Genomic DNA, 27,032 nt, shown 5'->3' with positions numbered 1-27,032 from the left:
TAAACGAACTAAATCAAATACATGGAAACGAGTCTCATACATTACCCTGTCTTCGTTTGTGGGGAATTCATTGGTTAATTAAACTCTACATAGGCCTACATGTGGAGAAACGTTTGCTCCTAAAATTGTAAACTAAAGGCATAAACTAATGATGGATTATTCCTTTCGTGGAAAGATGCCGCAAAATCTATGCCAAAAACCACTTTACAGTTTAAATGAGTTCTTTGACAGTGAAACAGCAAATTGGACTCCCGAAACAATGCAGCGACGTATGAAATCAAGTGAACATGTATGTTTTAAAAAGTTCTCACTCTAAACGTTATTAAGTGTTATGCTATACTTATGCTATTTTTTCTGTATTATTGTGCATGCTTATGCTAATTTGTTCTTGTATTATAATGCTTGTGTAATCGTAACCTTGTAACTCCGACGCAGTCTGTCAAGTCTTCCCAGTTTGTTTTCCTAATTGACAGTTAACTTTCAATATTTAGACACATATACTATAGTCTATACACGACTATTTTCGTGATACTGCGAAGTAACAAGTCGCTTTAAAAGCTGGGCAACTATGAGGCTAGGGAAAAAAATTATGCAAAAAATCATCAGCAAACTTTAGATTACACGAATTCTTGAACGACCGATACTGTCCGGTAGTAATATCTCCTACAAGTAAATTGTTGCTCAGGACTCGGACCGTTATTCATTAAATAAGTACGTCGGCCAATTACACGTGAGGAATAAAAAGATTCCGATATTACTAAAATTTTAAACATATTTTATTTTTATAATTACGTCAGTGGCATGTCTGTTTTTATTATTTTTGTAAAAACCAACCACGGCCCAATTAACTTCTATGCAAATTACACGTTACTTTGCTGTTTAAGAACCACATGTGATAAAATGCAAGCGAATTTTTTCACCTTTATTGTTCTTTACGCGTAGTTCAAGCATTGTGGGCAAGGGATGCTGTGTCTATTGTCAAGCAATCGATGTAATAATGCAAGTAGCTGGATGTGACAAACTGTTCACATTTTGAAATTTCGGAGTCCTGTCGTTTTTCGGGAGCCCTATTAATGAAATTTTAAAGCGCTCACAACACAAAGGAAAACTGTTTTCCTTTATCTCGCCAATAAAAACGAAACAAGAGCATAAAACAGCCGGGTAGTTTATCTCTTTCCTTAAATTCTTTGGCCAAATATTATGTCATTGACTGTGGAAAGCAAAATAAAGTTTTACGGGTGGTTGTGGAATACAGGAAAGTGGATTGATTACTTACTGCTGTAACGTGAAACTTCTGCCTGACGAGGCCGTAGCACAATTGCGATTGATTACTGGATATGCCGCGATAATATTATTACTTGCTGTCCCAAATGTATAGATAAGATACGAGGTTCCAAATTCTACCTTTGAGTTGATCCTTTGACCTCACAATGAAAAACATTTCGGTAGGTCACGTAGCACGTATCATGTACCACCCCCCCCCCCCTTTACCACTCGTCTTTACGTTTTTTGTACCAAATATTAAGACATAGGACGCAACTACTATACAAGCTATATAGCATTTATTTTTATTACGTTACATATTACATCCGGAAATGCTGTCAGTAACATTTAATTTGCCACTCCTGTAGAGAAGTTGTTACCCGCATTTTATAGCCAGCAAGAAAGTATTGTTCGTAACTCATGATAAATGGAAAAAAAAGACATTTAACAAAAGCAACATAAGGTAGTCCTGTTTGGACAGCAAACGTAACAAGTTTAGATTTTGAACATCTTCGCCTTACAACTGTACAGATAATATTAGATTTTAGGGATGAAAATGTCAAGAAGAAAACAAAAGTTCTGTAGTACCTTATGGCATCATGTTATGAAGTAACTCATCGTTACATTAAGAAATAATTGTTACACAATAAATACGTAAACAAGCAAATGCTCTACCGACAGATAAGACATATCTTTATATCTTCATTCAACCAGGAGTAATTGCCCGGCAAGGTATGAGGCAGAACTGCTGTGAAGATAGGAAGGTATGAGAGAGGTATAAATATAATACTAAAAGGAGAAATGTTTTACAACACTTTCTGTCTGTCAGCTCCCCCTTCCCATCCACGCATTGCTTCATATTCAGAAATCATTGTATGGGGTAGGAGTTAACCAGCCGATATGAATTCAGTTTGTGTTTGAAGTACAATTTATAATCTACTAATTTCTCTATATCACTGGGTAAGTGGTCAAAGGTTATTATAACTGAATACCTCATTTCTTTTTGTGCCGCAGAATATTACTGTCATTTTCAACCAGTGATTGATTGTTGACAAGAAATTACAACATGTCATCTTGAGAACCATAGATCAAGTTACTCAAGTGTGTGCAATGTTTCTTAACAAAACTACAGATCTATGGGGATGAAACTAACTATGTGACTGGGCTGAGGATTTCTTGGTAGGGGAGAAACAGCATGTTATACTGGATGGAGAGTCATCAACAGACCTTCACTCATTTCTTTATTTATTGTATTTTTTTGTGTAGAGCACCAACTGATGGATTTTGTAAATGTCATAGCAATTTCTCACAAGTTTTGTACCTTAATATAGTTTGGCAGTTGTTACACCAAATTTGGCCATTAACGATTGATTGATTGATTGATTTTTATTGTTGTAGAGACCTCAAGAGATCATCTGAGGCATTACAAAAGTCAATATTACACAATATAAATGTTACACAAATAATTACAAAAACAAGAAAAATATTACTCAATATAAATATTACACAAATAATCATGGTACCTTCACACAAATACAAAACAGAGAAACTTCTGGTACAAATTGATATTGCATAGTAAATTTAGCCAATTACAGACTTACTCATATATAGAAGCACATAAAAACTGATCACAAAGTGTACTCATACCATATTCTTTGCCTCCCTTAAAAATTCATTAAAAAATTTTATGGACTTGTATAAGAAGCACTTTTGTGTTTTTTTATAGTTACATCGGAAAGAAACTAGGTCATGCTTGTTTCTTGTGTTATAATTATGTCACGTCATACTGTTGATAACTCGGATAGTTTTTCTTAATATGCATTACACACTGTAGTACAAATATTGACGGCAGGGTCATAACCTGTAATTTTTTAAAGGTTGGCCTACAGTGAACTCTGGGTGCCAAGCTACATATCAGTCTTATTGCCTTCTTTTGTAGGTTGAAGACATTAGCTGCCTTGCTTTGATGTCCCCACAGTATTGTACCATAGGAAATGTGACTGTATTAAAGCAAAATAAACCACTTTAAGTACTGGCACGTTTAGACAAAGACGCAGCTTCCTTAGAGCAAATATTCCTTTGCTAATGCTGCTTCCCACTTTTTCTATATGGTTACCCCAGGATAATTTTGAATCAATTGAGATTCCAAGGAAATTTACAGCGTTTGAGATCTGCTCAAGTTCAGTGTTGTTATTCCACGATACATACAGGTCTTGTAATTTTTTTTCGGTTGATACGAAGGGAATTGGACTGTGGTCTTTTGTTTTTTGTTGGTTCTTTGTTTGTAGGTCCAGACTTCCTTTCCTATGTTGTAGACATGCATAGCAAAGTTCTTGGTTGCTTTGGTTCAATGTATCTCCAAAAATGTAGTTAATTTCTAAATATACAATGAGTAAATTGTGAAGTATGTTTGATGTACAAAAATTTCCCTGTAGGAGTCTCTGTACCCAAGTCTATGGAGAATCCTGATTGATTTTTTCTGCAGGATTAATATTGTATTCATTAATATGTCAGCAGCCCAGCCCCATGTGTGTATCCCATAATTAATCAATGGAAAAATTGCCCCATAATAAATTTGATTTAATGTTGGATCAGCGACTACTTTTGATAACTGGCTAATAATATGTAGCGAACTACTGATTTTATTAGGTATAAATCTGATGCAGCTTACCCATTGTAGATTTTCATCTAGGTATGTACATTTAAATCTACATTCATCTGTGTCTATTGCTTCAATTCTGCCTATATTACTGACAGAGTTTTGGTTTGAATTTGCAAGTTTAAATGGCAACAACTAAGATTTATGTCTACACTCTGCAAATCATCGTGAGGTGTATGGCTGAGAGTATGACCCATTGTACAAGTTATTAGGGTTTCCTTCCACTGTATTGATGCATGGAAGTGGGAAGAATGGTTGGTTGTATCCATCTCTGTGTGCTGTAATTACTCTAATCAGATCCCCACAATCGCTATGTGGGCGATGCACAGAGAGTTGTAGTATATTCCTAGCTTCATCATTTAATACCAATTCTTGAAACATTCTTAGCAGACTTTCTCAGTATAGTTTACATGGATCTTCAAGAGTCTGCCAGCTCAGTTTTTTCAGTATCTCTGTGACACTTGCCCACAGATCAAACATGCCTGTGACCATTCATGCTGCCCTTCTCTGTACATGTTCAGTATCCCCAGTTAGTCCTATTTGGTATGGGTCCCAGACACTTGAGCAATAGTCTAGAACTGGTTGCATGAGTGGTTTGTAAGCAGACTCTGTTGTAGACTGTTCCAGTTCCCCACTGTTCTACCAATTAACCAGAGGCTTTGCCTTTATTAAGTGATTTAAGTTGCTTTGTTACACCAAGGATATCTACTTCTGAGTTACTCATGTCGGCAGTTCACCTTGGTCCGAGTTCTGGAATATTTACTTCGTTGTCTTTGGTGAAGGAATTTTGCTAAACGGTATTTAATGACTCTGCTTTACTGGGACCAGTAACATCACCACTGTTAACACACAGTAAAGGTATTGATTGTGTCTTTCCACTGGTGTACTTTACATATGACCAGAATCTCTTTGTGTTTTCTTCCGGATTTCAAGACAGAGTTTCATTGCGAAAAGTATTAAAGCATCTCGCATTGAAGTACGCACTATATTTCAAGCTTCTGTAAAACTCTGCCAATCGTGAGGGTTTTGCATTGTTTTAAATTTGGCATGCTTTTTTTTTTTTTTGTAGCTTCTGCAACAGTTTTCTGACCTGTTTTGTGTACCATGGGGGACCAGCACCATCTCTTAATAATTTATTTTGTATATGTCTGTCAGTAGCCACTGATACTATTTCTTCCAATTTAAACCACATCTGGTCTGCATTTACAGACTGGAAAGATTGGAGACTGATTCTTTGGAAGGCCTCAAGCAGAGTTTTATCTGCTTTTTTAATAGATGTATTTTGCATTTAGTTTTGGTGGGTTTGGATGTTACAGTATTCAGTCTTGCTACAGCAACCTTGTCGTCACTAATCCCTGTTACAAGCTCTCGATCAGAGCTAGCCTCCGCATCCTTTGGTAATGGCCACCCAAGAGTTCATACGTCCTTGAACAACATGGACAGTCAGTGATCTTTCTGTTGACCCAAGGACATGTCGGAATCATGGGAAATTAACTTGCTGACAGGTTAACCAAAGAGTCTACTCATAAACCGAGTCTGGAGATCGGTGTACCACAATCTGATTTTCAGTAGGTATTATGGCACAAGGGTTGGATTGTTTTGGGGGCAGTAGACCAGACAGCGAGGTCATCAGATTACGGGAGGACGGGGTTGGAAGTCAGCCCCGTGCCCTTTCAAAGGAACCATCCCGGCATTTTCCTGGAGAGATTTAGAGAAATCACGGAAAACCTAAATCAGGATGGCCGGACGCGGATTGAACTGACGTCCTCCTGAATGCGAGTCCAATTTGCTACCCACTGCACCAACTCACTCGGTATGGCACAAAGCTTTTGGGCTTTGGAATACAGCATGGTGCTCCCTGACTTTGCTGAATAACTTAAGTATGCTAAAAGAGACAACAAATGTGTGGAGATCCTCAATGGAAACATCTAGCAAGGGCTCCATTTGTCCTTTGCCAGCTCCGTATCAGCCATACTTGGCTGACTCACGGTCACCTCCTTCATTACAAGGACACACCTCAGTGTCACTGCAGTTCACACTTGGCAGTTGTCCGTATCTTCGACTGTCCAAATGTAGTCGCCCTGTGGCAGACTTTTAATCTCTTTCATGTGCTCCCTTCACTTGTAAGTGACAATTTCTCAACAGCTAATGTAGTTGTAAGTTTTATCCATGAAGGGGTTGTGGAACAAAGTGTAAGGGACGTTTGGCCGCAACTGATATATACCGTGCAAATCGTGAACTTATAGTTTTATAAACACTGCAGAATGAACTGAAAGAAGCAAGAGAACATGTTCAGTTGTTGGAAAATATGGTTAAAAACCTATCTGATCCATCACTTAAAGAACTCGGACAATTTCAAGAGCACAATGAACCAAAGAAGTGTGCAAAACCTAAATATGCTTCAAACAATTTTAAAGTTCCGTTAAGAAACAGATTTCAGTGTCTCATTACAGATTGTGAAGTTAATAATGATGAGTCTGGCAACTCGCACCAAGATTATTTATCTGAATTGGCGGGAAGTAAATGCAAAATGTCGGAAAAACGTAACTGCAGTGACGATGCAAATAAAATGACAAAAATAAACTTTTATAGGCCTACAGTTTTGCTTGCTGACCGCCACGGGAGAGGAGTTGCAGGTATTCTTCGCCTCCAGCAAGATCTCTCTTTTACAAGTGTTGTGAAACCTGGAGCAGGTCTGACAGAAGTTTTAAAAGACCGTAAAAACTATAACTGCATCTTGCAAAGTGAATGTATAGTAATAATGGGCGGTGCAAATGATGTGAATAAGAATGAACTAATAGTGGCAAACAGTGTGTTAAGAAATGCACTATGTGCATTAATGAATCAAAGTGTGATCGTGGTAGGCATATCACACAGGTATGATCTTATTGAATCTTCTTGTGTGAACAGAGAGATCCAAAAAGCAAACAGGATGTACAAAAAGATCTGCAAGGCCACTTCAAATGCGTTTTTCCTCAATATTGATGACCTGGAGAGAAAGCACTCCACTACACGTGGAATACATTTAAATAAATAGGGAAAATTGCTACTCAGCCAGAAGTTCAAGGATTTAGTTGGAAGTGTTTCTCCTAGAAGTAAGAAATGTAATCCAATCCCATTGCTGATGGTGAAGGAGAGCTGCAATGTATCTTGCCTACCAACTACTCCAGCTGCTGCAGTAACACAACTTGAAGAAACATTGATTACAGGAGAACGAGTTGGGAGAGAAGCAGGCATATTAACAGCTACAACAGATGGAACAACACAGCAAGGAACAGAGAAAACAGAAAGAGCAAGGGTGGCAGCATACTCAGCTACAAAAACTATTGCTCCATCAAGTGGTACAGGTAGCCATTCTGCAGTAACATCTGAACTACCCGCAAGGGGAACCCAGTCATCGAGATCAAGACATTAACATGAAGAAGGGAAGAGAGTTCAATGAGCAGTAGCAGCGTCGAGTGTTGTGGGTCAACGAAAAACAGTTCCTCTTCTCCGTCTAAATGATTTTTTAGTCGAAGGCAGCAAGGAGAAGAAGCCCATAAGGTAAATAGTGCAGGAGATTTAATGGCCCCTCACCATAATGGTACATCTGTGAGGAAAGACAGGTTTGATCTTAAAATATGCTATCTTAACATTCAAGGAATGAGGGATAAGGAATTTACTGTCAGTAATCTTGGAACAGAAAAAGGGTTTGATATTTTGTGTTTGAGTGAACACTGGGCCACTGAGAGTGACCTAATATTTGTTAAATTTGATAATTGTAATATAGCCAAAAGCTACTGCAGAAAATTGCATTCAAGAGGTAGTGTAGCAATCTATGTTAACAAATCACTTAGACGATCAATCAATAGATTGGATCGAGATTTTTTGTGTGATGAACTGAACTTTGAAGCTGCTGGTATAGTTTTAGACAGTTTTAAGTTATTGGTAATATCCCTGTAGAGATCACCTAATGGCATCATCAGTCTATTTCTAGAGAAACTGGACCAGCTGATACAGGTACCTGGTGAAACTAGATGGATAAATTATGATATTGTAATAGGCGGTGCTCTGAATTCTGATTTTGATGTAACAACACGCAAATGTAGTGTCACTGAACTTCAAAAACTACTACGACAATCCAACTTACACTGCGTCAATAATAGGCCCACAAGAGAACAAGCATGTCTTGACAATATTTTTGTGAATTTTAAAACAACAGATGAATCATGTGGTGTGTCAGAGTTTGCATTTTCTGATCATAGTTGTGTGACCTTAAATTATACAAGTAGGTTCCCTCCTGATAAAACTAGTATAACTAACCCTTTCCCAAAAATTGTGATCACCAGATGAAAAAAATTCATAGATTTTGTAATTCCCTTGCTGACAGACTGGTTTTGGCCAGTGCTATGGAGACATACCCTATACTTTAAGTAACGATTTTCCAGCAAATATACTATTTGAAAGGTTTTTTAAAGTATTTTTGGCACACTTTAATGACTGCATTCCGACAAAGAAATTTGAAGTAGGCCTAACTAATCGAGTCCTGAAAACTAAAGTTCTAAAAAGACAAAATACGTGGTATACAGAACAGCTGACCACTCTGAAAAGCCAAGTTATGTTGTTGCACAATGTTTATTGTAGACTGAAGACTAATCAAGCTAAACTAGTCTATGTTACATGTAGGAATGAATATAAAAAAGTGATCATAGAAGCCAAAATAGCACACAATCTCAGAAGTATTGAGAAATCCACCAAGTGCAAAGCTGCTTGGAAGCTAATAAATAGTTGGCGAAGAGTTCTCGGGCTTCCAGCCGGGTGGCGATGTCTTCAAACTGCGACGTAATAAATAGTGTCGCTAAAGATGAAAGAAATGTTACAATTAACATCTATGCCCAAAAATTCAATGATTATTTTGTTACATCAGTTGAAGAAGTAGGAAATAGTATTGCTAAACCCAAAATCAGCTCATCACAGTTACTGTCAAAAAATAGTTGTAGATCATCAACAAATACAAGTATCTTCAGTTTCTATAAGGTCTCACCAGATTTTGTATTAAGAATAGTGAAACAGTTAAAATCATCAGACAGTATATACATATATGACTGATCCTGTAACATACTGAAGAATGTCATAGGCAGTATAGTGTACCCCTTAAAACATTGTATAAACAAATGTCTTGCTGAAGGATATTTTCCTGATGAGCTTAAACTGTCTAGGGTAGCTCCAGTTTATAAAAAAGGGGATAAAGACTCTGCCTCAAGTTACCGGCCAATTTCCATAGACCCATATTTTTCTAAAGTTCTGGAATGCACAATTTACAAATAATTATCTTGCCGCCACTCATACCTCACCTGTCATTCAACATCATCTTTGCCTCTTCACTACTGCCTCGACTGACATCTCTGCCCAAACGCTTTGTCTTCAAATATGTCTGCTTGTGAGATGTCTGCTTGTGTCTTTATATGTGTGGATGGATATGTGTGTGTGTGTGCGCGAGTGTATACCCGTCCTTTTTTCCCCCTAAGGTAAGTCTTTCCGCTCCCGGGATTGGAATGACTCCTTTCCCTCTCCCCTAAAACCCACATCCTTTCGTCTTTCCCTCTCCTTCCCTCTTTCCTGATGAGGCAACAGTTCGTTGCGAAAGCTTGAATTTTGTGTGTGTGTTTGTGTTTGTTTGTGTGTCTATTGACCTGCCAGCGCTTTCGTTCGGTAAGTCACATCATCTTTGTTTTTAGATATAATTATCTGATTACTTTGATAATACAGGAATTATTAGTGGATCTCAATATGGCTTTAGGAAAAAGATGTCAACAATTGATGTGATAGATACTGTTGTAAAATACACTACTGGCCATTAAAATTGCTACACCACAAAGATGACATTCTACAGACGCGAAATTTAACCGACAGGAAGAAGATGATGTGATATGCAGATGATTAGCTTTTCAGAGCATTTGCACAAGGTTGGCACCGGTGGCGACACCTACAACGTGCTGACATGAGGAAAGTTTCTAACCAATTTCTCATACACAAACAGCAGTTGACCAGCATTGCCTGGTCAAACGTTGTTGTGATGCCTCGTGTAAGGAGGAGAAATGCGTACCATCACATTTCCGACTTTGATAAAGGTCGGATTGTAGCCTATCGCAATTGCAGTTTATCGTATCGCGACATTGCTGCTCGCGTTGATCGAGATCCAATGACTGTTAGCAGAATATGGAATCGGTGGGTTCAGGAGGGTAACACGGAACGCCGTGCTGGATCCCAACGACCTCGAGATGACAGGCATCTTATCCGCATGGCTGTAACGGATCGTGCAGCCACGTGTCTCGATCCCTGAGGCAAAAGATGGGGACGTTTGCAAGACGACAACCATCTGCATGAACAGTTCGACGACGTTTGCAGCAGCTTGGACTATCAGGTCGGAGACCATGGCTGTGGTTACCCTTGACGCTGCATCACAGACAGGAGCGCCTGTGATGGTGTACTCAGCGATGAACCTGGGTGCACGAATGGCAAAACGTCATTTTTTCGGTGAATCCAGGTTCTGTTTACAGCATCATCATGATCACATCCGTGTTTGGCGACATCGCGGTGAACGCACATTGGGAGCGTGTATTCGTCATCACCATACTGGCGTATCACCTGGCGTGACGGTATGGGGTGCCATTGTTTACACATCTCGGTCACCTCTTGTTCGCATTGATGTCACTTTGAACAGTGGACGTTACATTTCAGCTGTGTTACGACCTGTGGCTCTACTCTTCATTTGATCCCTGCGAAACCCTACATTTGAGCAGGATAATGCACGACCGCATGTTGCAGGTAACTGTATGGACCTTTCTGGATACAGAAAATGTTCGACTGCTGCCCTGCACATTCTCTAGATCCCTCACCAACTGAAAACGTCTAGTCAATGGTGGCCGAGCAACTGGTTCTTCACAATAGGCCAGTCACTACTCTTGATGAACTGTGGTATCATGTTGAAGTTGCATGGGCAGCTGTACCTGTACACGCCATCCAAACTATGTTTGACTCAATGCCCAGGCGTATCAAGGCTGTTATTACGGCCAGAGGTGGTGGGTCTGGGTATTGATTTCTCAGGATCCATGCACCCAAATTGCATGGAAATGTAATCACATGTCAGTTCTAGTGTAATATATTTGGCCAATGAATACCCATTTATCATCTCCATTTCTTCTTGGTGTAGCAATTTTAATGGCCAGTAGTGTACATCCATCAAGTATTTGAGGATAAAGACTTTGCTCAAGTCACTTTTTGTGACCTAAGCAAAGCATTTGACTATGTAGAACATACAGTACTACTTGAAAAATTGAACTTCTATGGTGTTAGAGATAATAGCCTTAAACTATTAAGGGGATACGGAATCGGATTTTGGGTTAAAAAATGGAATTTTTTTTTATTGGCGTATTATATTCTGCCATGTTTCCTCTTTAAAATGACGTATCATACATAGCTCTACTACAATTATAACTATTTTATTTTTATATATTTGTGAGATCGGGTATTGCGCTCTTCACAGTGGTATAATGTTCGCTATGTCAAATATCTGGGAGATGGTGACTCTAAAGCATTCAAAGAAGTTTTGGAAAGCAAACCATATGGGAACAGTGTAAATATAAGCAAACTTGAATGTATAGGACATGTGCAGAAGAGAATGGGTGCCAGGCTGAGAAGGTTAAAATCAGTTATGAAAGGGAAAAAACTAGATGATGGGAAAACCTTGGATGGCAGAGGAAGATTGACTGATTCCATAATAGACCACATTCAGAACTGCTATGGCCTTGCAATCAGGCAAAATACAGGCAATCTTGAAGAAATGAGGAGAGCTATATGGGCTTTATATTTCCACACCGCATCCACGGATGAGCATCCACAACATGGTTTGTGCCCCAAAGGTGAAAACAGCTGGTGTAAATACAATAGGGGACTAACAACAGGAGAGAAATACATTCACCACCACAGTCTACCATCAGCCATCATGGCAGAAATAAAGCCCATTTTCAGAGATCTGGCTGACAGAAGTCTTCTGATGAAATGTCTTCACGGAAAAACGCAGAACCCCAACGAGTGCTTGAATAGTGTGATATGGCATCGTCTCCCAAAAACAGTGTTTGTCGGAATTAATACACTACATTTTGGTGTGTATGATGCTGTGGCAACCTTCAATCTTGGAAATATAACTAAATGCCAGGTCCTTCAAAAGTTGGGTATGTGTGTTGGTTCCCGTACGGTACGTGCTATGTTCTTTTTAGATCAGCACAGACTAAGGCATGCTGATAATATAATCAAGACATTAGTGAAAAAAGCAAGACAGGTGCAGAGGGGTGCCAAAAGAAGACTTGAAGATGATTATGAAGACTGTGAAGGGGGTATTAGCTACGGATCAGGAATGTTTTAATCTTCTTTCTCCGTTTCCCGTAAGTTTACTTTTTACTTCATCTAGGAACATTATCTCAGGTACTGGTCAACCTAGAAGTCTGAAATTTTTATGACGTAGTGACATAGGTCCCTATTACATACTGAAACAACGATTTTTTAATTACTTGATTTACAAAAGACTTAGGGGTGATAGTCTAGTAAAAAGCGATGGAAAAAATTTACTTAAAAATAAATGTACAATATCTCTGTAAGAAAATACTTTGACAATAAACTGTTGTTTCAGTATTGTTGTAACATATGAATGCACATACAGTAAAATTTTTACCTCTCTGTCTCCAGTAGTTTGTGAGAAAATGTTCCCTATAGTAGGCATATATTAACATTGCGGGGATAGGTGATTCCGTATCCCCTTAATATCATTTTTACAGAACCATAAGCAAGTTGTCTGTGTTGGTAAAGAATTGTCCAGTGTAGAACTAGTTAACGTAGGTGTCCCACAGGGATCTGTACTGGGCCCTTTCCTGTTCCTAATAATGGTTAACAACCTCCTACTGTCATGTATTAAATCAAAAACTGTACTATATGCAGATGGTACAACTTTTCTGAACAGCAGTAATGACCTCAGTAGCCTTAAAACGTGTTACAGAGACAATTGCTTAAAAAAAAAAGAGAGAGAGAGAGAGAGGCGAACAAAGAGTATTTAGTGTAAAAGACAAGCTACCATATGATGATCCCAGTTATGTTAAGTTTTTACGGGTATATTTGGAAGACAAATTATCTTGGGGTCAACATGTCAAGTATCATAGTGGTAAGTTGTCAAGGGCAATCTATCTGTTAAGGCAACTAATGGATTCTGTACCTAAAAATTATGTTGGAATATCCTATCTCTCATTCTTCCAAAGCATAATAACTCATGGTATCATTTTATGGGGAAACTCCAGTTGTGTGACATCCTTCTACTGCAAAAGGAAGCTATTAGGGTAATTACAGGCTCATCATATAAGGCAATGTAAACCTTTGTTTACTGAGCCAAAAATTATGACAGTAGTAAACCTATGTTTATACTATGTTTTAATCTACCCGCAGCTAAACGCAGAGAAAATATACATTGCTACAACATTAGGACGAATAGATGTATTTATACTCCATTCCACAGACACTCAAAATCACTGAACAGTTACAAGCTAATGGGGCACAAATTATTTAATAAACTTCCACTAGCTGTACAAGATTTACCAGAGCAACCATTCAAACAAACAGTGTATGACTGGTTAGTTGCCCACGCATTCTATGACGTAAAGGATTTTATCAATTGTAAAATTATACTGCAATAACAAACCGATTACTCTTTTGCAACAAGAATTATATAGTAATATAAGTATGACTTTGTAGGATTTCATCAATCGTAATATAACCATGCAATAACAAACCTATTGTTCTTTTGCAACATGAATTATATTGTATTGTTTGTATGACTTTGTCAATTGTAATATTATACTGTAATAACAAATCTATTGCTCTTTTGCAACAGGAATTATATTGTGTTATAAGTATGACTTTCTAAAATTTCATCAATAGTAATACTACACTGTAATAACAAACCTATTGTTCTATTGCAACATGAATTATATTGTATGATATGTATGACTTTGTCTATTGCCTTAATGGCCTAATGATAATAAAATTATTCAATTCTATTCTATCATTCTGTTTAAGGGTGGGCACCTTACCCTGATCTTTCAGGACCTCACCCTACCTGCATTTTAAATCTTCCTCATTCCCTCTGTTCAGCTTGGTGTTTGTCTTTCCACCATCTGCGTTTCTCTTGCCTTTTGTTTTTAGGCTGGGGATTTTAGTGTGCCGCAGAGTGACTGACTCATCCTTTTTTATTGTTGCGATCAGCCAGCTAAGATCATCTACTATATTGTTTTAACATCTTTTACCTCTTTTTTCCTCTTCATTAATTTTTTCAATTGATACTTTCATTTTCTACTTCATTGTGCTTACAAAAACAGCTTTACACATTTTGTTCCTTCTCTGGATTTGAAGCGATAGAATTCCTTTGGGGTATGCTTTTCATCTGAGACGAGTGTGACTAAGGAAAAAGGGATGGAGAACCATGCAGTGTAGTCCCTTTAATCTCCAAACCAACCACCATCAACCACTAATTCTTGTGTCTGTCATGATTTTCCCTATTTGGTCAGGATTATGTGTTGCTAAAAGGTCAAGTATGTTTTCACAACTGTTTACGCTTCAAATGGGCTCCTGAACCAATTGTTCAAAATAATTTTCTGAGAACCATTCAGAATGATTTCAGATGACGTTTTATGCCTACATCCAACTTTAAATGTATATTTTTGTGAACCTATCAAGGGTAGATTGAAGTCACCACCAACTATAACTGTATGAGTAGGTTACCTATTTGAAATGAGACTCAAGTTTTCTTTGAACTGTTCAACAACTGTACAATCTGAGTTGGGGGTCAGTAAAAGGAACCAATTATTAATTTATTCTGGTTGACAAGTGTAACCAGTATCCATACTATCTCACAGAAGCTATCTACATTTATTTCACTTCTGACAGCAATTAACACTTCTGTCCTTCCTGAACACAATCTAAGTCCTTGTAAAAATTTTGGCTGAACTTATTTCTGGCTTTAGCCAGCTTTCTGTACCTATAACAATGTGAGCTTCAGTGTTTTGTATTAGTGCTTGGAGCCCTGGTTCTTTACCAGCACAGCTACAACAGTTTACAACTACAACACCATTTATTTCTGGATCTACTTTCCTGTGTTTGTTTTGCACACTTTTAGACTGACACCCTTGTCCTGCTCCCCTTTAGACCGACACCCTTTTCTGAGACACAGTGATCTAAAGAATAACCCAGTCCCCTCCACACAGCCCGTGTTACCCGTGTAGCTACTTCCACTGAACTATTAAAGCTAAACCCGTAAACTCACCACCATGTGGCACAAGTCATGAAATCTGCAGCCTACATAGCTGCAGAACTGCCTGAACCTCTGATTAAAACCTTCCAATCGGCTGTGTTGGTTCTGTCGATGATTCTACAAATGACGAGCTCCACCTTCATCTCACAAGCAAGGCTGGTAGTCTTTACAACTTCAGCTAGCTGCCTGTAACCACAGAGAATCTCATCAGATCCCAACTGACACACATCACTAATTCCGACGTGAGCTACCAGCTGCAGCTGGCTGCACTCTGTGCTCTTCACGGTATGCAGAAGTACCTTTTCCCGGCATGTATCTAGAGTGCACTCTGTATTCTTTTCCTCCTTTGCAGCTATATCCCTAAGGGGCCCCACTACCTGCCTAACACTGGAGTCCCCAGCTACCAGTAAACCCACCCTCTATGAATGCCTAGACCTCGTGGGTCAAGAGGCTTCCTAAGAAATAAGACAAGTGACTTCATCTGGCTCAGAACCATTGGCCACAGAAGGTGCCAGAAACCTGTTCATCAGATGGACTGGGATGGCCTTCTGATTGGACCCCTGGAAAGTTTTCTGATGCTTACTTTTCCTTGGAGTGACCTCCTGTTCAACCACGGGTGAGCGATCAACTTCAGTGTGGCCAGTACAAGGGGAAGCCACAGTAGTGAACCAATCAGGGGAGATAAGGATGTGCTGGATGTCCTCCGGATCTCCACGTCCGACCCCCCACGGTGATGCCTATTGGCAACAACCTCAAGCTGTGTGCAAAGGGTCACCAGCTCACGAAGGGTCACCAACTCACCTCACATATGAACGCAGCAATCACAGTCTCTATTCACACTATAGATGGCAAAACTGTACATTACACAGTTACTAGGCGGTGCATGGTAATCACACAAACATTCAAGAAATGCGGGAATCGATACAGGCATGGTTACTTTACGCTACACTGCGATTAAAATTTAAGACTGTGCTCTCAAACATGCAAGAAATTAAGAAAGAAAACTATTATCCACACAGATAACTGAAAATAAGTCACTCCTGTTTGAAGCTCATAAATATAATTCACAAACAAATGGTGCACTCACCTTCTCAGCAGCAGTAATGGAAGGTGGATTCTCTCACTGACGGTCCCATCTGACTGACACTGATCCAATCCAAGCAAAATAAAGATTGGTCAGTTTTTCTTTGCTCATTTAAGTGTGTGTGTCTACAGAACTTGGCCCTTCTTTTTGTGATTTGTTAGAAATCATCTCTGTCTGTTCATACATTTCTTTCATCAGTCTGTCGTGCAGACTCCCTCTTTCTGAACCAGCCCACAGATCTTTCTGAGTACTTTTCTCTCTTGTTTTTTTATCCCCTTCATTTTCATTATTCCTGGGATTACTGTTGTTTATGAGGCATACAAGGCCTCTAGTGAGACTACGGTATTATAATGTCTTAATTTGGCATTGCTGGAGATACTTCGTTTGTTGAAGTGATTCCATGTAAGTCTGCATGCTTTCTGTAGTTGTTTTGGTCATCTCCTCATTGGATGTCGAGTTCAGTCCTGTTTTCATTATATCACTCCCAAGGGATTTTGTGTCCATGAACTGTGTTTTTTCATACGAGATTTGTAGTCCTGCCTAGCTGAGATATCGTTTTAGTGTCTCTACAGTTTCTTTGGCTTCTTTTCTTGTACATATTATGATGGTTATGTCATCGGCAAAGGCTAGACATTTGAAGTTCATGGTTCCATCCTTGTCTCTCCCCATCTTTAGCCGATTGACTCCTACGTTCCATCCCGTGATTGTTTTCTCTGAAACTGCATTAAATAGAATGGGCATACCTCTCCCATGAACTTCAATCTGAATGTTGCGTTTCTTAATGTTTCCCTCCCCCTGCGGGTCCGGGGATTAGAATAGGCCCGAGGTATTCCTGCCTGTCGTAAGAGGCGACTAAAAGGAGTCCCTTCCCCTCAAGGGGGTAGTTAGCGCCTGCGTCCGGAGACGGACGGTTCCACGACCTATATTTGCAGTCATTTTGGTTTTCCACTTCTTCTCATTTCTTCCTTCCTTTGGTTGGTTCCTTACATTGTTCTTCTCCATCTCACTGTCTTCCTTACTCTTTCCCTTGCCATCTTCTCCTTGCCTTCTTCTCCTTGCCTTCTTCTCCTTGCCTTCTTCTCCTTGCCTTCTCTGGTCTCCGCCTCGGCGTTTGAGACAGTCTGTCCTCTCTCTCCCTCTCTCTCTTCTTTTTCCTCTTCTTCCTTCCTCCCTGTGCGCGCCTGAAGGCCGACCCACGCATTCGCACGCGTAGCCAGTGACGGGGTAACGCGTAATTCCCTGCCCTGGGTAGACAAGTAAGGCACGCACATACCCCCTGGTAAAGGCCAGGCCCAGGGAGGGGTGATTGCCTGAGCTGATACCTTCTGACCATGCCGGTTGGTCCCTCCGTCTGTTTCTCGGGAGGTGTGACCTGAGGTGTAAACATTCACCTAAGGCGGGAGTGCCCTCTGAGAGGGTCCCCACAAGGAAGGAGCACGCCATCGGAGACGCTGGCAATCATGGGGGATTCCTCCACAATGGATTTCTCTTCTTCTTCTCTCTCGACTTCTGCCCACAAACGGAAACTTGACCAGCCACCAGTGACAAAAGTACTACCGCCTGCCCCACAGTTCCTCGTAGTTTCTCGATCTGAGGACGGCAAGGATTTTTCCTCTGTCAACCCTTTCGTTATCCAGAAGGGCGTAGATGCCATAGCCAGATCTGTCAAGTCGTGTACCAGGTTTCGTAATGGTACCTTGTTACCAGAAACTGAGAGTGCCTTTCAGGCACAAAAACTGCTTCGGGCCACACTCCTGTACACGTTCCCTGTCTGGGTGGAGGCTCACCGCACTTTGAATTCATCTCGTGGTGTGGTATATACTTGATCACTCGATGGATTGACTGACGAGGAGATTCAGTCTTTCCTCGCTGAGCAGGGCGTGACGGCTGTCCATAGGGTCATGAAAAAGGTCAACAATGACCGTGTACCGACCCGGACACTTTTCTTGACCTTTGATAGTGTTCAGCTGCCGTCGCATATCAAAGCGGGCTACGAGGTTATTTCTGTTCGCCCCTATGTCCCGACACCTACGCACTGCTACCAGTGTCAGCGTTTTCATCACACTCGCCAGTCTTGTTCCAATGCGGCTAAATGTGTCACTTGTGGCAGGGATGCCCATGAGGGTGGCTGTCCACCTCCGTCTACTCGTTGTGTGAACTGTCAGGGTGACCATGCAGCATCCTCCCGCGACTGTCCCATCTACAAGGAAGAACGCTGTATCCAAGAAATTCGGGTCAAAGAGAAAATGTCCACCTCGGCTGCTCGCAAGCTATTTGCTAGTAGGAAGCCCACGCTGCTCCCAGCGGGAAAATACAGTACTGTCCTCGCCTCTCCTCGGACTACCAGGGAGGTGGCGATGCAGACATGCGATCTGACCTTCAGCACCACGGGCGTCCGTTCGGCCAGTGCTAAGATCGCACGGTCGACATCTCCTCTTCCTCCCGTCACCCCTCAGACACAAGCACCTTCATCAGCTTCTGCCAAGACGAAGACCCAGAAGTCAGATGCACGGGCCTTCAAGAAGGAACCGTCCCGTGCAGACTTCCTACGTACCTTGAACTCCCAGCCGTCGACCAGTACTTCCACTAAACGACCTTCCAAGAAGGCTCATAGGAAGCACAGTTCTCCTTCTCCGCCACGGCGCATTTCTTCTCCTGCGCCACCCAGCGGTTGCCGCCCCAGGCCGTCATCCGTTTCGCCTGGCCGCACCGCTGGTAGCCGAACATCTGGCCATCCACTGGCGGAGGAAGCTCCTCCTCCCGGCCATCTTAACGAGATGGCCGATGAACCTATAGAACCAATGGACGATGACTGTCCGCCTACTGATAGCGGCGGCAGTGCTCGCTCGAAGCCAGGCCCTCAGCGGCCTTCGAGGTGACCCCTTCTTTCATCTTCCTTTTCTTCTCACGATGGCACTTATTCACTGGAATATTCGCAGCATTCGCTCCAACCGAGAGGAATTGAAGTTGCTGCTCCGCTTGCACCATCCGCTCGTCGTAGCCCTCCAGGAAACGAAGCTATGCCCATGCGATCACATTGCCTTGGCACACTACACCTCTGTGCGTTTTGACCTACCCCCTGTGGTAGGTATTCCGGCTCATGGAGGGGTTATGTTGCTGGTCCGGGATGATATTTACTACGATCCCATCACATTGCACACCGGCCTGCAGGCAGTTGCCGTCCGAATTACTCTCCCCACTTTTACATTTTCCATTTGTACCATTTACACTCCATCGTCGTCTGCCGTTACCAGGGCAGACATGATGCAAATTATTGCTCAGCTACCTGCACCATTTTTGTTAACTGGAGACTTCAATGCCCACCATCCCCTTTGGGGCTCTCCAGCATCCTCCCCGAGGGGCTCCCTGTTAGCAGACCTTTTCAACCAGCTCAATCTTGTCTGCCTCAATACTGGCGCCCCTACTTTTCTTTCGGACACATCTCACACCTATTCCCATTTAGACCTCTCTATATGTACTACCCAACTTGCACGCCGGTTTGAGTGGTATGCCCTTTCTGATACATATTCGAGCGACCACTTCCCGTGTGTCATCCATCTCCTGCATCATACCCCCTCTCCGTGCTCAACTAGTTGGAACATCTCCAAAGCAGACTGGGGGCTCTTCCCTTCCAGGGCGACCTTTCAGGATCAAACCTTCACAAGCTGCGATAGTCAGGTCGCACACCTCACGGAAGTCATTCTCACTGCTGCTGAATATTCCATCCCTCACACTACTACTTCTCCACGTCACGTACCGGTGCCCTGGTGGACCGTAGCATGTAGAGACGCTTTATGTGCTCGTCGACATGCTTTACGCACCTTTAAACGCCACCCTACAGTGGCGAATTGTATCACTTATAAACGATTACATGCACAGTGCCGTAGATTTATTAAAGAAAGCCAGCTGGGCTGCTTTCACAAGTACCTTCAACAGTTTTACTCCTTCTTCTGTTGTCTGGGGTAGCCTGCACCGGCTATCTGGCACTAAGGTTCACTCACCAGTTTCTGGCTTGACGGTCACGAATGACGTCCTTGTGGCCCCTGAGGATGTCTCCAATGCCTTCGGCCACTTTTTCGCAGAGGTTTCGAGCTCCGCTCATTACCACCCTGCCTTCCTACCCCGAAAACAGGCAGAGAAGGCTAGGCCACCTAACTTCCGCTCCTCAACTCGTGAAAGTTATAATTCCCCTTTCACCATGCGGGAACTCGAAAATGCACTTGCCCGGTCACGGTCCTCCGCTCCAGGGCCTGATTCTATTCATATTCAGATGCTGAAGAACCTTTCTCCTGCAGTTAAAGGTTTCCTTCTTCGTACTTATAATCACATCTGGATTGAGGGACATGTTCCCGCATGCTGGTGCGAGTCTATTGTTGTACAGATTCCTAAGCCGGGGAAGGACAAGCACTTGCCTTCCAGTTATCGACCCATCACGCTTACCAGCTGTGTCTGTAAGGTGATGGAGCGAATGGTTAACTCTCATTTTGTGTGGCTGCTCGAATCTCGACGCCTACTTACCAATGTACAATGTGGATTTCGTAGGCGCCGCTCTGCTGTTGACCATCTGGTTACCTTGTCGACCTTCATTATGAATAACTTCTTGCGGAAGCGCCCGACCGTGGCTGTGTTCTTTGATTTGGAGAAGGCTTACGACACCTGTTGGAGGGCGGGCATTCTCCGCACCATGCATACATGGGGCCATTGCGTTCGCCTCCCTCTTTTTATTCATTCCTTTTTAATGGATCAACAGTTCAGGGTACGTGTGGGTTCTGTCCTGTCAGACACCTTTCGCCAGGAGAATGGGGTGCCACAGGGCTCAGTTTTGAGCGTCGCTCTCTTCGCCATAGTGATCAATCCAATAATGGATTGCCTCCCAGCTGATGTATCAGGCTCCCTTTTCGTGGACGATTTTACCATCTGTTGCAGCGCGCAGCGTACATGTTTCCTGGAGTGCTGTCTTCAGCGTTCTCTTGACCATCTTTACTCCTGGAGTGTCGCCAATGGCTTCCGTTTTTCTGCCGAGAAGAAGGTCTGTATTAACTTCTGGCGCTACAAAGAGTTTCTCCCACCGTCCTTATGACTCAGTCCCATTGCTCTCCCATTCGTGGAGACAACAAAATTTCTAGGTCTTACATTTGACAGGAAACTTAGCTGGTCTCCACATGTGTCTTATTTGGCTGCCCGTTGTACCCGTTCTGTAAATGTCCTCCGTGTTCTCAGTGGTATGTCGTGGGGAGCGGATCGAACCGTCCTACTTCGCCTATATCGGTCGATCGTCCGCTTCAAGCTGGATTCTGGGAGCTTCGTATACTCCTCTGCACGGCCGTCCATCTTACGCCGCCTCAACTCCATACAACATCGGGGTTTACGTCTTACGATCAGAGCGTTTTATACTAGTCCTGTCGAGAGTCTTCATGCTGAAGCCGGTGAACTGCCACTGACCTACCGGCGCGATATACTGCTTTGTCGGTATGCCTGTCGGCTACTGTCAATGCCCGACCACCCGTCTTATTGTTCCTTTTTTGACGACTCTCTCGATCGTCAATACGGGTTGTATGTCTCTGCCCTGCTACCCCCTGGAGTTCGCTTTCGTCGCCTCCTTCAACACCTTGATTTTTCACTCCCTGCAACCTTTAGAGTGGGTGAGAGCCACACGCAACCTTGGCTCCAGGCTCATGTCCGCGTTCACCTTGACCTCAGCTCACTCCCAAAGGAGGTTACCCCCGGTTCGGTATACCACTCCCGTTTTGTTGAACTTCGTTCGAAGTTCATTAATATGACCTTCATTTATACAGATGGCTCTAAGACCAATGACGGGGTCGGGTGTTCTTTTATTGTCGGGGCACAAAGTTTCAAATACCGGCTCCATGGCCATTGTTCGGTCTTCACAGCTGAGCTCTTTGCCCTCTACTAGGCTGTTCTTTATATCTGCCGCCACCGACATTCTGCTTATGTCATCTGCTCCGATTCCCTGAGTGCCATCCAGAGCCTCAGTGATCCGTATCCGGTTCACCCTTTCGTGCACCAGATCCAACGCTCTCTTCAGCAGCTGGTGGACGACGGTTCTCCGGTTAGCTTTTTGTGGGTTCCTGGCCATGTCGGTATCCTTGGGAACAAAGCTGCAGATGCCGTGGCCAAGGCTGCGGTCCTCCAGCCTCGGACAGCTTCGGGCCTCGAAACCTCTTCCCGCGGCTTGGACGTCCTCCTCACGCCCTTCTCGGCGGGAGGAGGTAGTTTTGGCCCGGTTACGAATTGGACTTTGCCGGTTCAGCCATCGCCATCTGCTGACGGCTGCACTGGCGCCGTTCTGCCCATGTGGGCAATTGCTGACGGTCCGCAACATTTTAACGTCCTGTCCGGATTTTACTACACTGCGTCTTGATCTTGACCTGCCATGTACTCTCGATGCCATTTTAGCGGATGACCCAGGAGCAGCTGCTCGCGTTCTTCGTTTTATCAACTTGACCGACCTGTCTAAGGACATTTGATTATGCTGTTTTTTTAATCCTATGCCTGTCGATCTTTTATCGTGTTTTCCCTTTTAGTTGCTGTTTTAAACTTGTGCCTCGTGGTGCATTCCTAACGTAGTCTTGGCGCTAATGACCGTTGAAGGTGTGCGCCCTAAAAACCACCAAAAAAAATTAATGTTTGCTAAATTAGGTTTCTGGTCCTGTTGCCCACCTTCATTTCTTCTAGTATCCACCTTCATTTCTTCTAGTATGTTGAAGAGTGTTTCTATATCTATGGACTCATATGCCTTCTTGAAGTTGACAAATGTTATTGTGGTGTTCCTGTACTCTTATGCTCTGCTAGAATTACTTTATTTTCACAACTTTTGTCTGTTTTGAGATGCTTGTGTCTGCTAGTTGACATTTATGGTCAGAGTAATGAAAATCCACATTCCTGCACATAACATTGTCTTTAATATGTTTACTAAGTATAATCTAATCTATTCTGCTGGAGGTGGACGTTGTACTGTGGTACCAGTATTTACTACATTTATAAGATTATATGAATTAAGAGCTTCTACTACTGTTATATTAAATACATTGCAGTGTTTTGCATCAGCATTCAAATCATCAAGTTTAGTGAGATCGCTGGGGCAACTATGTCCCACTATCCTACTAAGTATGTCCGTGAAACTCCCTACTGCCTTTGGTGGATGATAAGTCCCAATAACTTTATTTTTTCTCATAAACTTTCTGCACTCTTTGGTGCAGAGTTCAGTGACTGTCACTTTGCTCAACCATTTTTGCCATACTGATTTAAATAGTTTATTTTCCTCGCCTCGAGATTCTTACTAATAAGGACTGCAAAACAAGGGAGGACTGTGCCCCCCATCCCCCCATTAGCTTTCAGGGTAAGGAAAAAATATAGTGTAATCCGGTGTTTTTCTTTGAAGAAAAATGATTTAAAACTTTGTATTATGTAGGTTTTTAACAGGGTCGGAACTGGAACTTTTGTATGTGATACTTACAAGTCATTATTTATCTTCCAAAATACTAAAAGTACTTCATACATCCCAGTTTGCCTCCCCAGGAACTATAACATGGGTGCTCTTGGAGGTGAGTATTAATTTACAAAAATCTGTAACACATTAAGCTTATTTCTAATACTGTATCTTTAGGTACATGAGTTGGTAGGGTTTTAAGCTTTACTGTTACCCTAACTACAAATGAGGAAATGATGTATGGTAAAAGATAATAATTATTTGTTGAGGACTTATACACTTTGGATAGATCACTAGTAACATAAGACTTTTCAAGACAAGAAGTAAAAGCGAACTGAGAGAAAAATATCACTTCACACAACACTTAGCACTGCATTTAATCAGTCAGTTGATCTCGTGGTTGCCACAGTAGCTTCCCTCGAAAAACTGTATGGACTTGTAGTGTAACATACCACTTTGGTGAACTGATGTTGCACAAGCATTTCTCGAACCAACAAAAAATGATTGCCGGTATAAAAAGTTAATTTTCATAATGAATTAGATATTCTGCTGTGTGGATGTATGTTTCATTTATGCGCAAGTATCATTAAATGTTGAGTCGCAGATAGGCACAGTGAAAAGACTGTCAGCTTTCAGTAAATAAGACATTCATTGAAAACACACGTGCGCTCGCACACACACACACACACACACACACACACACACACACACACACACACACACACTCTCTCTCTCTCTCTCTCTCTCTCTCTCTGCAGTCAGCTGACAGAGGCTGTGGTCCTGTGTGTGTGTGTGTGTGTGTGTGTGTGTGTGTGTGTGTGTGTGTGTGTGTGTGTGTAAATTAATTGTTGAGGAAATTAGATGAAATACTCCACAAAGTGATGTAAATAAGTGCATTGCCGTGGAATGGCACAACCCACCAAATCAGAATGTGCCACACAAACCGCCACTTCAGGCAAGTGTGGGAAACTTGAAAAGCCTGCTGGACAGTTTCATAGCCCTAAATCATCCTGTGTAGCCCAGCAGGAGAAACTCATAATTAATGTCATACACCAGAATTTCGGTAGTCTTAAAAACAAGCACAATGATATGGATATTATTACATGTCTTGATAAATCTGATAATTTGTCATAACTGGACATTGGTACAATGAAAATCTAATTAACATTACTCAACCACTCTCCATGAAATTTTGTTCTGCCTTTAGTAGGGAAAACAAATGTGGGGGTGGTGTAGCAATATTCACTGTTAAGTTTCTGTGTTCTTGGTGTAACTGGAATCTGCTTAGAAGCAATCACAGAATTTGCTGTAATAAATCTAAAATGGTGTAGAGAAAATATAGCAATTATCAGTGTGTATAGGCCACCTGGAGCACATGTGGATACATTTTTCAAAAATCTATCTGCTTGCTGGTTATATATAGACAGTACAGTTTCAGGGTTAAATGGCCATGTAAATATTATAACAACAGGGGATATAAAATAGCCTTATTAACCAATGACGCTAATACCAAAAAGTGACACCTCCTACTTGATGAATTCAGTCTGACCCCACTTATCCATGAGACAGGTAGAGAGACTGACAACAGAAAAACATGTCTGGATAACATAATAACAAACATGACCCATCTTTCCTACAGTACATCTATTTTAAAACTGGTCACCTCTGATCATCATGCAGTACAGCTTCAGTTGGAGGCAAATAAAATGCCCTTTCTCACTAAAAAGAAACTATATGTGAGCAAAATAATTATGTATAATGATAACATCAGTAGACTGAACTGCATGTTAGCACACACCTTGGTCTGAGAATGATAGCTCTTCCCATGATAGCTTTGCTGCTAACTTCTACTACTGTTTTGATGTTACATGCCCAGTTGTAGCCACAAAAGTTAAACTAAAAATATATGTGGATAAATAATGGTGTCATTGAGTCAAGGGAAAAATTTAAATTATTCCATACTGCAATGTTGAATAATAGACAAAATTTCAAGCTAAAGGAGGCCTACAAACTGTATGAAGACTACTATAATGATTTATTAATACAGACCAGGAGCAACTATGTTTCGAACAAGCTTCAGTCGACACACTATGTTTCTGCTGGTGTCTCGGAAGCAATGAACAGTTTTAGAACAGAGAGACGCAAATCCTGTATGGATTTTATTATCAGCCACAATAGGATGAAGATCAACTTGAAATTGCTAATTTATTCAATGAATATTTCCTTCAGTAGGGGAAGCTATCAATCACAAACATAGAAACCTGCAAAAAGGCATCCATTTAAGCATAGCATATATTTAGCCCCCAAAATTTGCAAAGAAATAATTAACATCATTAGTGCCCTAAAATCTTCCAGTTCTGCATGGCATAAGAGCCTTATTATTGATGTATTAAAAGTATGCAGACAAAATGTCTCTGTAGCCCTGTCTGTAGCAGCAGACCCCTTCCCAAACTGACTAAAAATAGCTCAGGTAACACCAACCTTTAAAAAAGGTGACAAATTCAAAATTCAAAACTTCAGACCAATCTCAATATTACCTGTCTTTCCAAAATTGTTGAAAAAGTCGTATACAACAGAATTATAAAATTTCACCATAAGCACAACCTAATGTTTGAAAAAAAATGGATTCTTACAATGTAAATCAGCTAGGTCAGCAGCTGCTCAGTTAATTGAAGATATAATAAGTGGCGTCAAGAACAAGCAACATTTTGCAGACAGATACCTCGACCTTGAGAAAGCTTTTGACTGTGTGAACGCCACTAACATATTAGATAAGCTATGTAACATTGGCATCAGAGGCACTGCTCATGACCAATCTTACATGAATAACCGAAAACAGTATGCACTACTTAAAACTGAAAGTGGTGTTCACAAATCCAAATTCGCTAATATAAAATTGGTGTGCTCCAGGACTAAGTACTGGTTGCGCTTCTGTTTTTATTTACGTAATGACATAAGATATTGCATTCAAATTTCCAAAATAGTTCTGCATGTGGATGACACATCCATTGTGTGTAAAAAGAAATCATTTAACAAACTAGAGACACTATAATAATGTGACAAATGAAATTGTTCAGTACTTTAATGAAAGCCACTTAAATGTAGGCAGTAGTAAAACATGTCTCTTGTTGTTCAACAACAGCAGTTTTAATGATGAAATTAAGCTATACATAGACAATGAATTAGTAAAAAAAAAAAAAAAAAAAAAAAAAAAAAAAAAAAAAAAAAAAGAGTTTAGTGTAAA

General features: G+C 41.3%; 1 protein-coding gene and 1 long non-coding RNA gene across 5 annotated transcripts in view; one reads left to right on the top strand and one right to left on the bottom strand.

The window, feature by feature from the left end:
- Positions 1-1,419, bottom strand: part of LOC126260206 (peroxisomal acyl-coenzyme A oxidase 3-like) — a 176,988-nt gene extending 175,569 nt beyond the window's left edge. The window contains exon 1 of one of the 4 annotated variants that reach the window (XM_049957497.1): positions 1,277-1,419. Coding sequence is in view for 1 of the 4 variants with exons in the window: in XM_049957494.1 (XP_049813451.1) it covers positions 46-71 (26 nt within the window). In the remaining 3 variants the exon portion in view is untranslated. Of the gene's footprint in view, positions 1-45; positions 219-417; positions 630-920; positions 1,108-1,276 lie in introns of those variants that run through there. The other 3 variants (XM_049957496.1, XM_049957495.1, XM_049957494.1) reach the window with 3 other exon arrangements.
- The window catches only part of LOC126260208 (uncharacterized), a 34,033-nt gene continuing 7,231 nt past the window's right edge, over positions 231-27,032 (top strand). Inside the window, exon 1 of the long non-coding RNA XR_007546627.1 lies at positions 231-289. This is a non-coding gene — a long non-coding RNA (uncharacterized LOC126260208). The remainder of the gene's footprint in view (positions 290-27,032) is intronic.

Source organism: Schistocerca nitens, chromosome 5 (genome assembly GCF_023898315.1).
Source record: "Schistocerca nitens isolate TAMUIC-IGC-003100 chromosome 5, iqSchNite1.1, whole genome shotgun sequence".
Lineage (NCBI taxonomy): Eukaryota > Metazoa > Arthropoda > Insecta > Orthoptera > Acrididae > Schistocerca > Schistocerca nitens.
The sequence above is the reverse complement of the archived record's forward strand: the minus strand, read 5'-3'. Positions and strand labels throughout refer to the sequence as shown.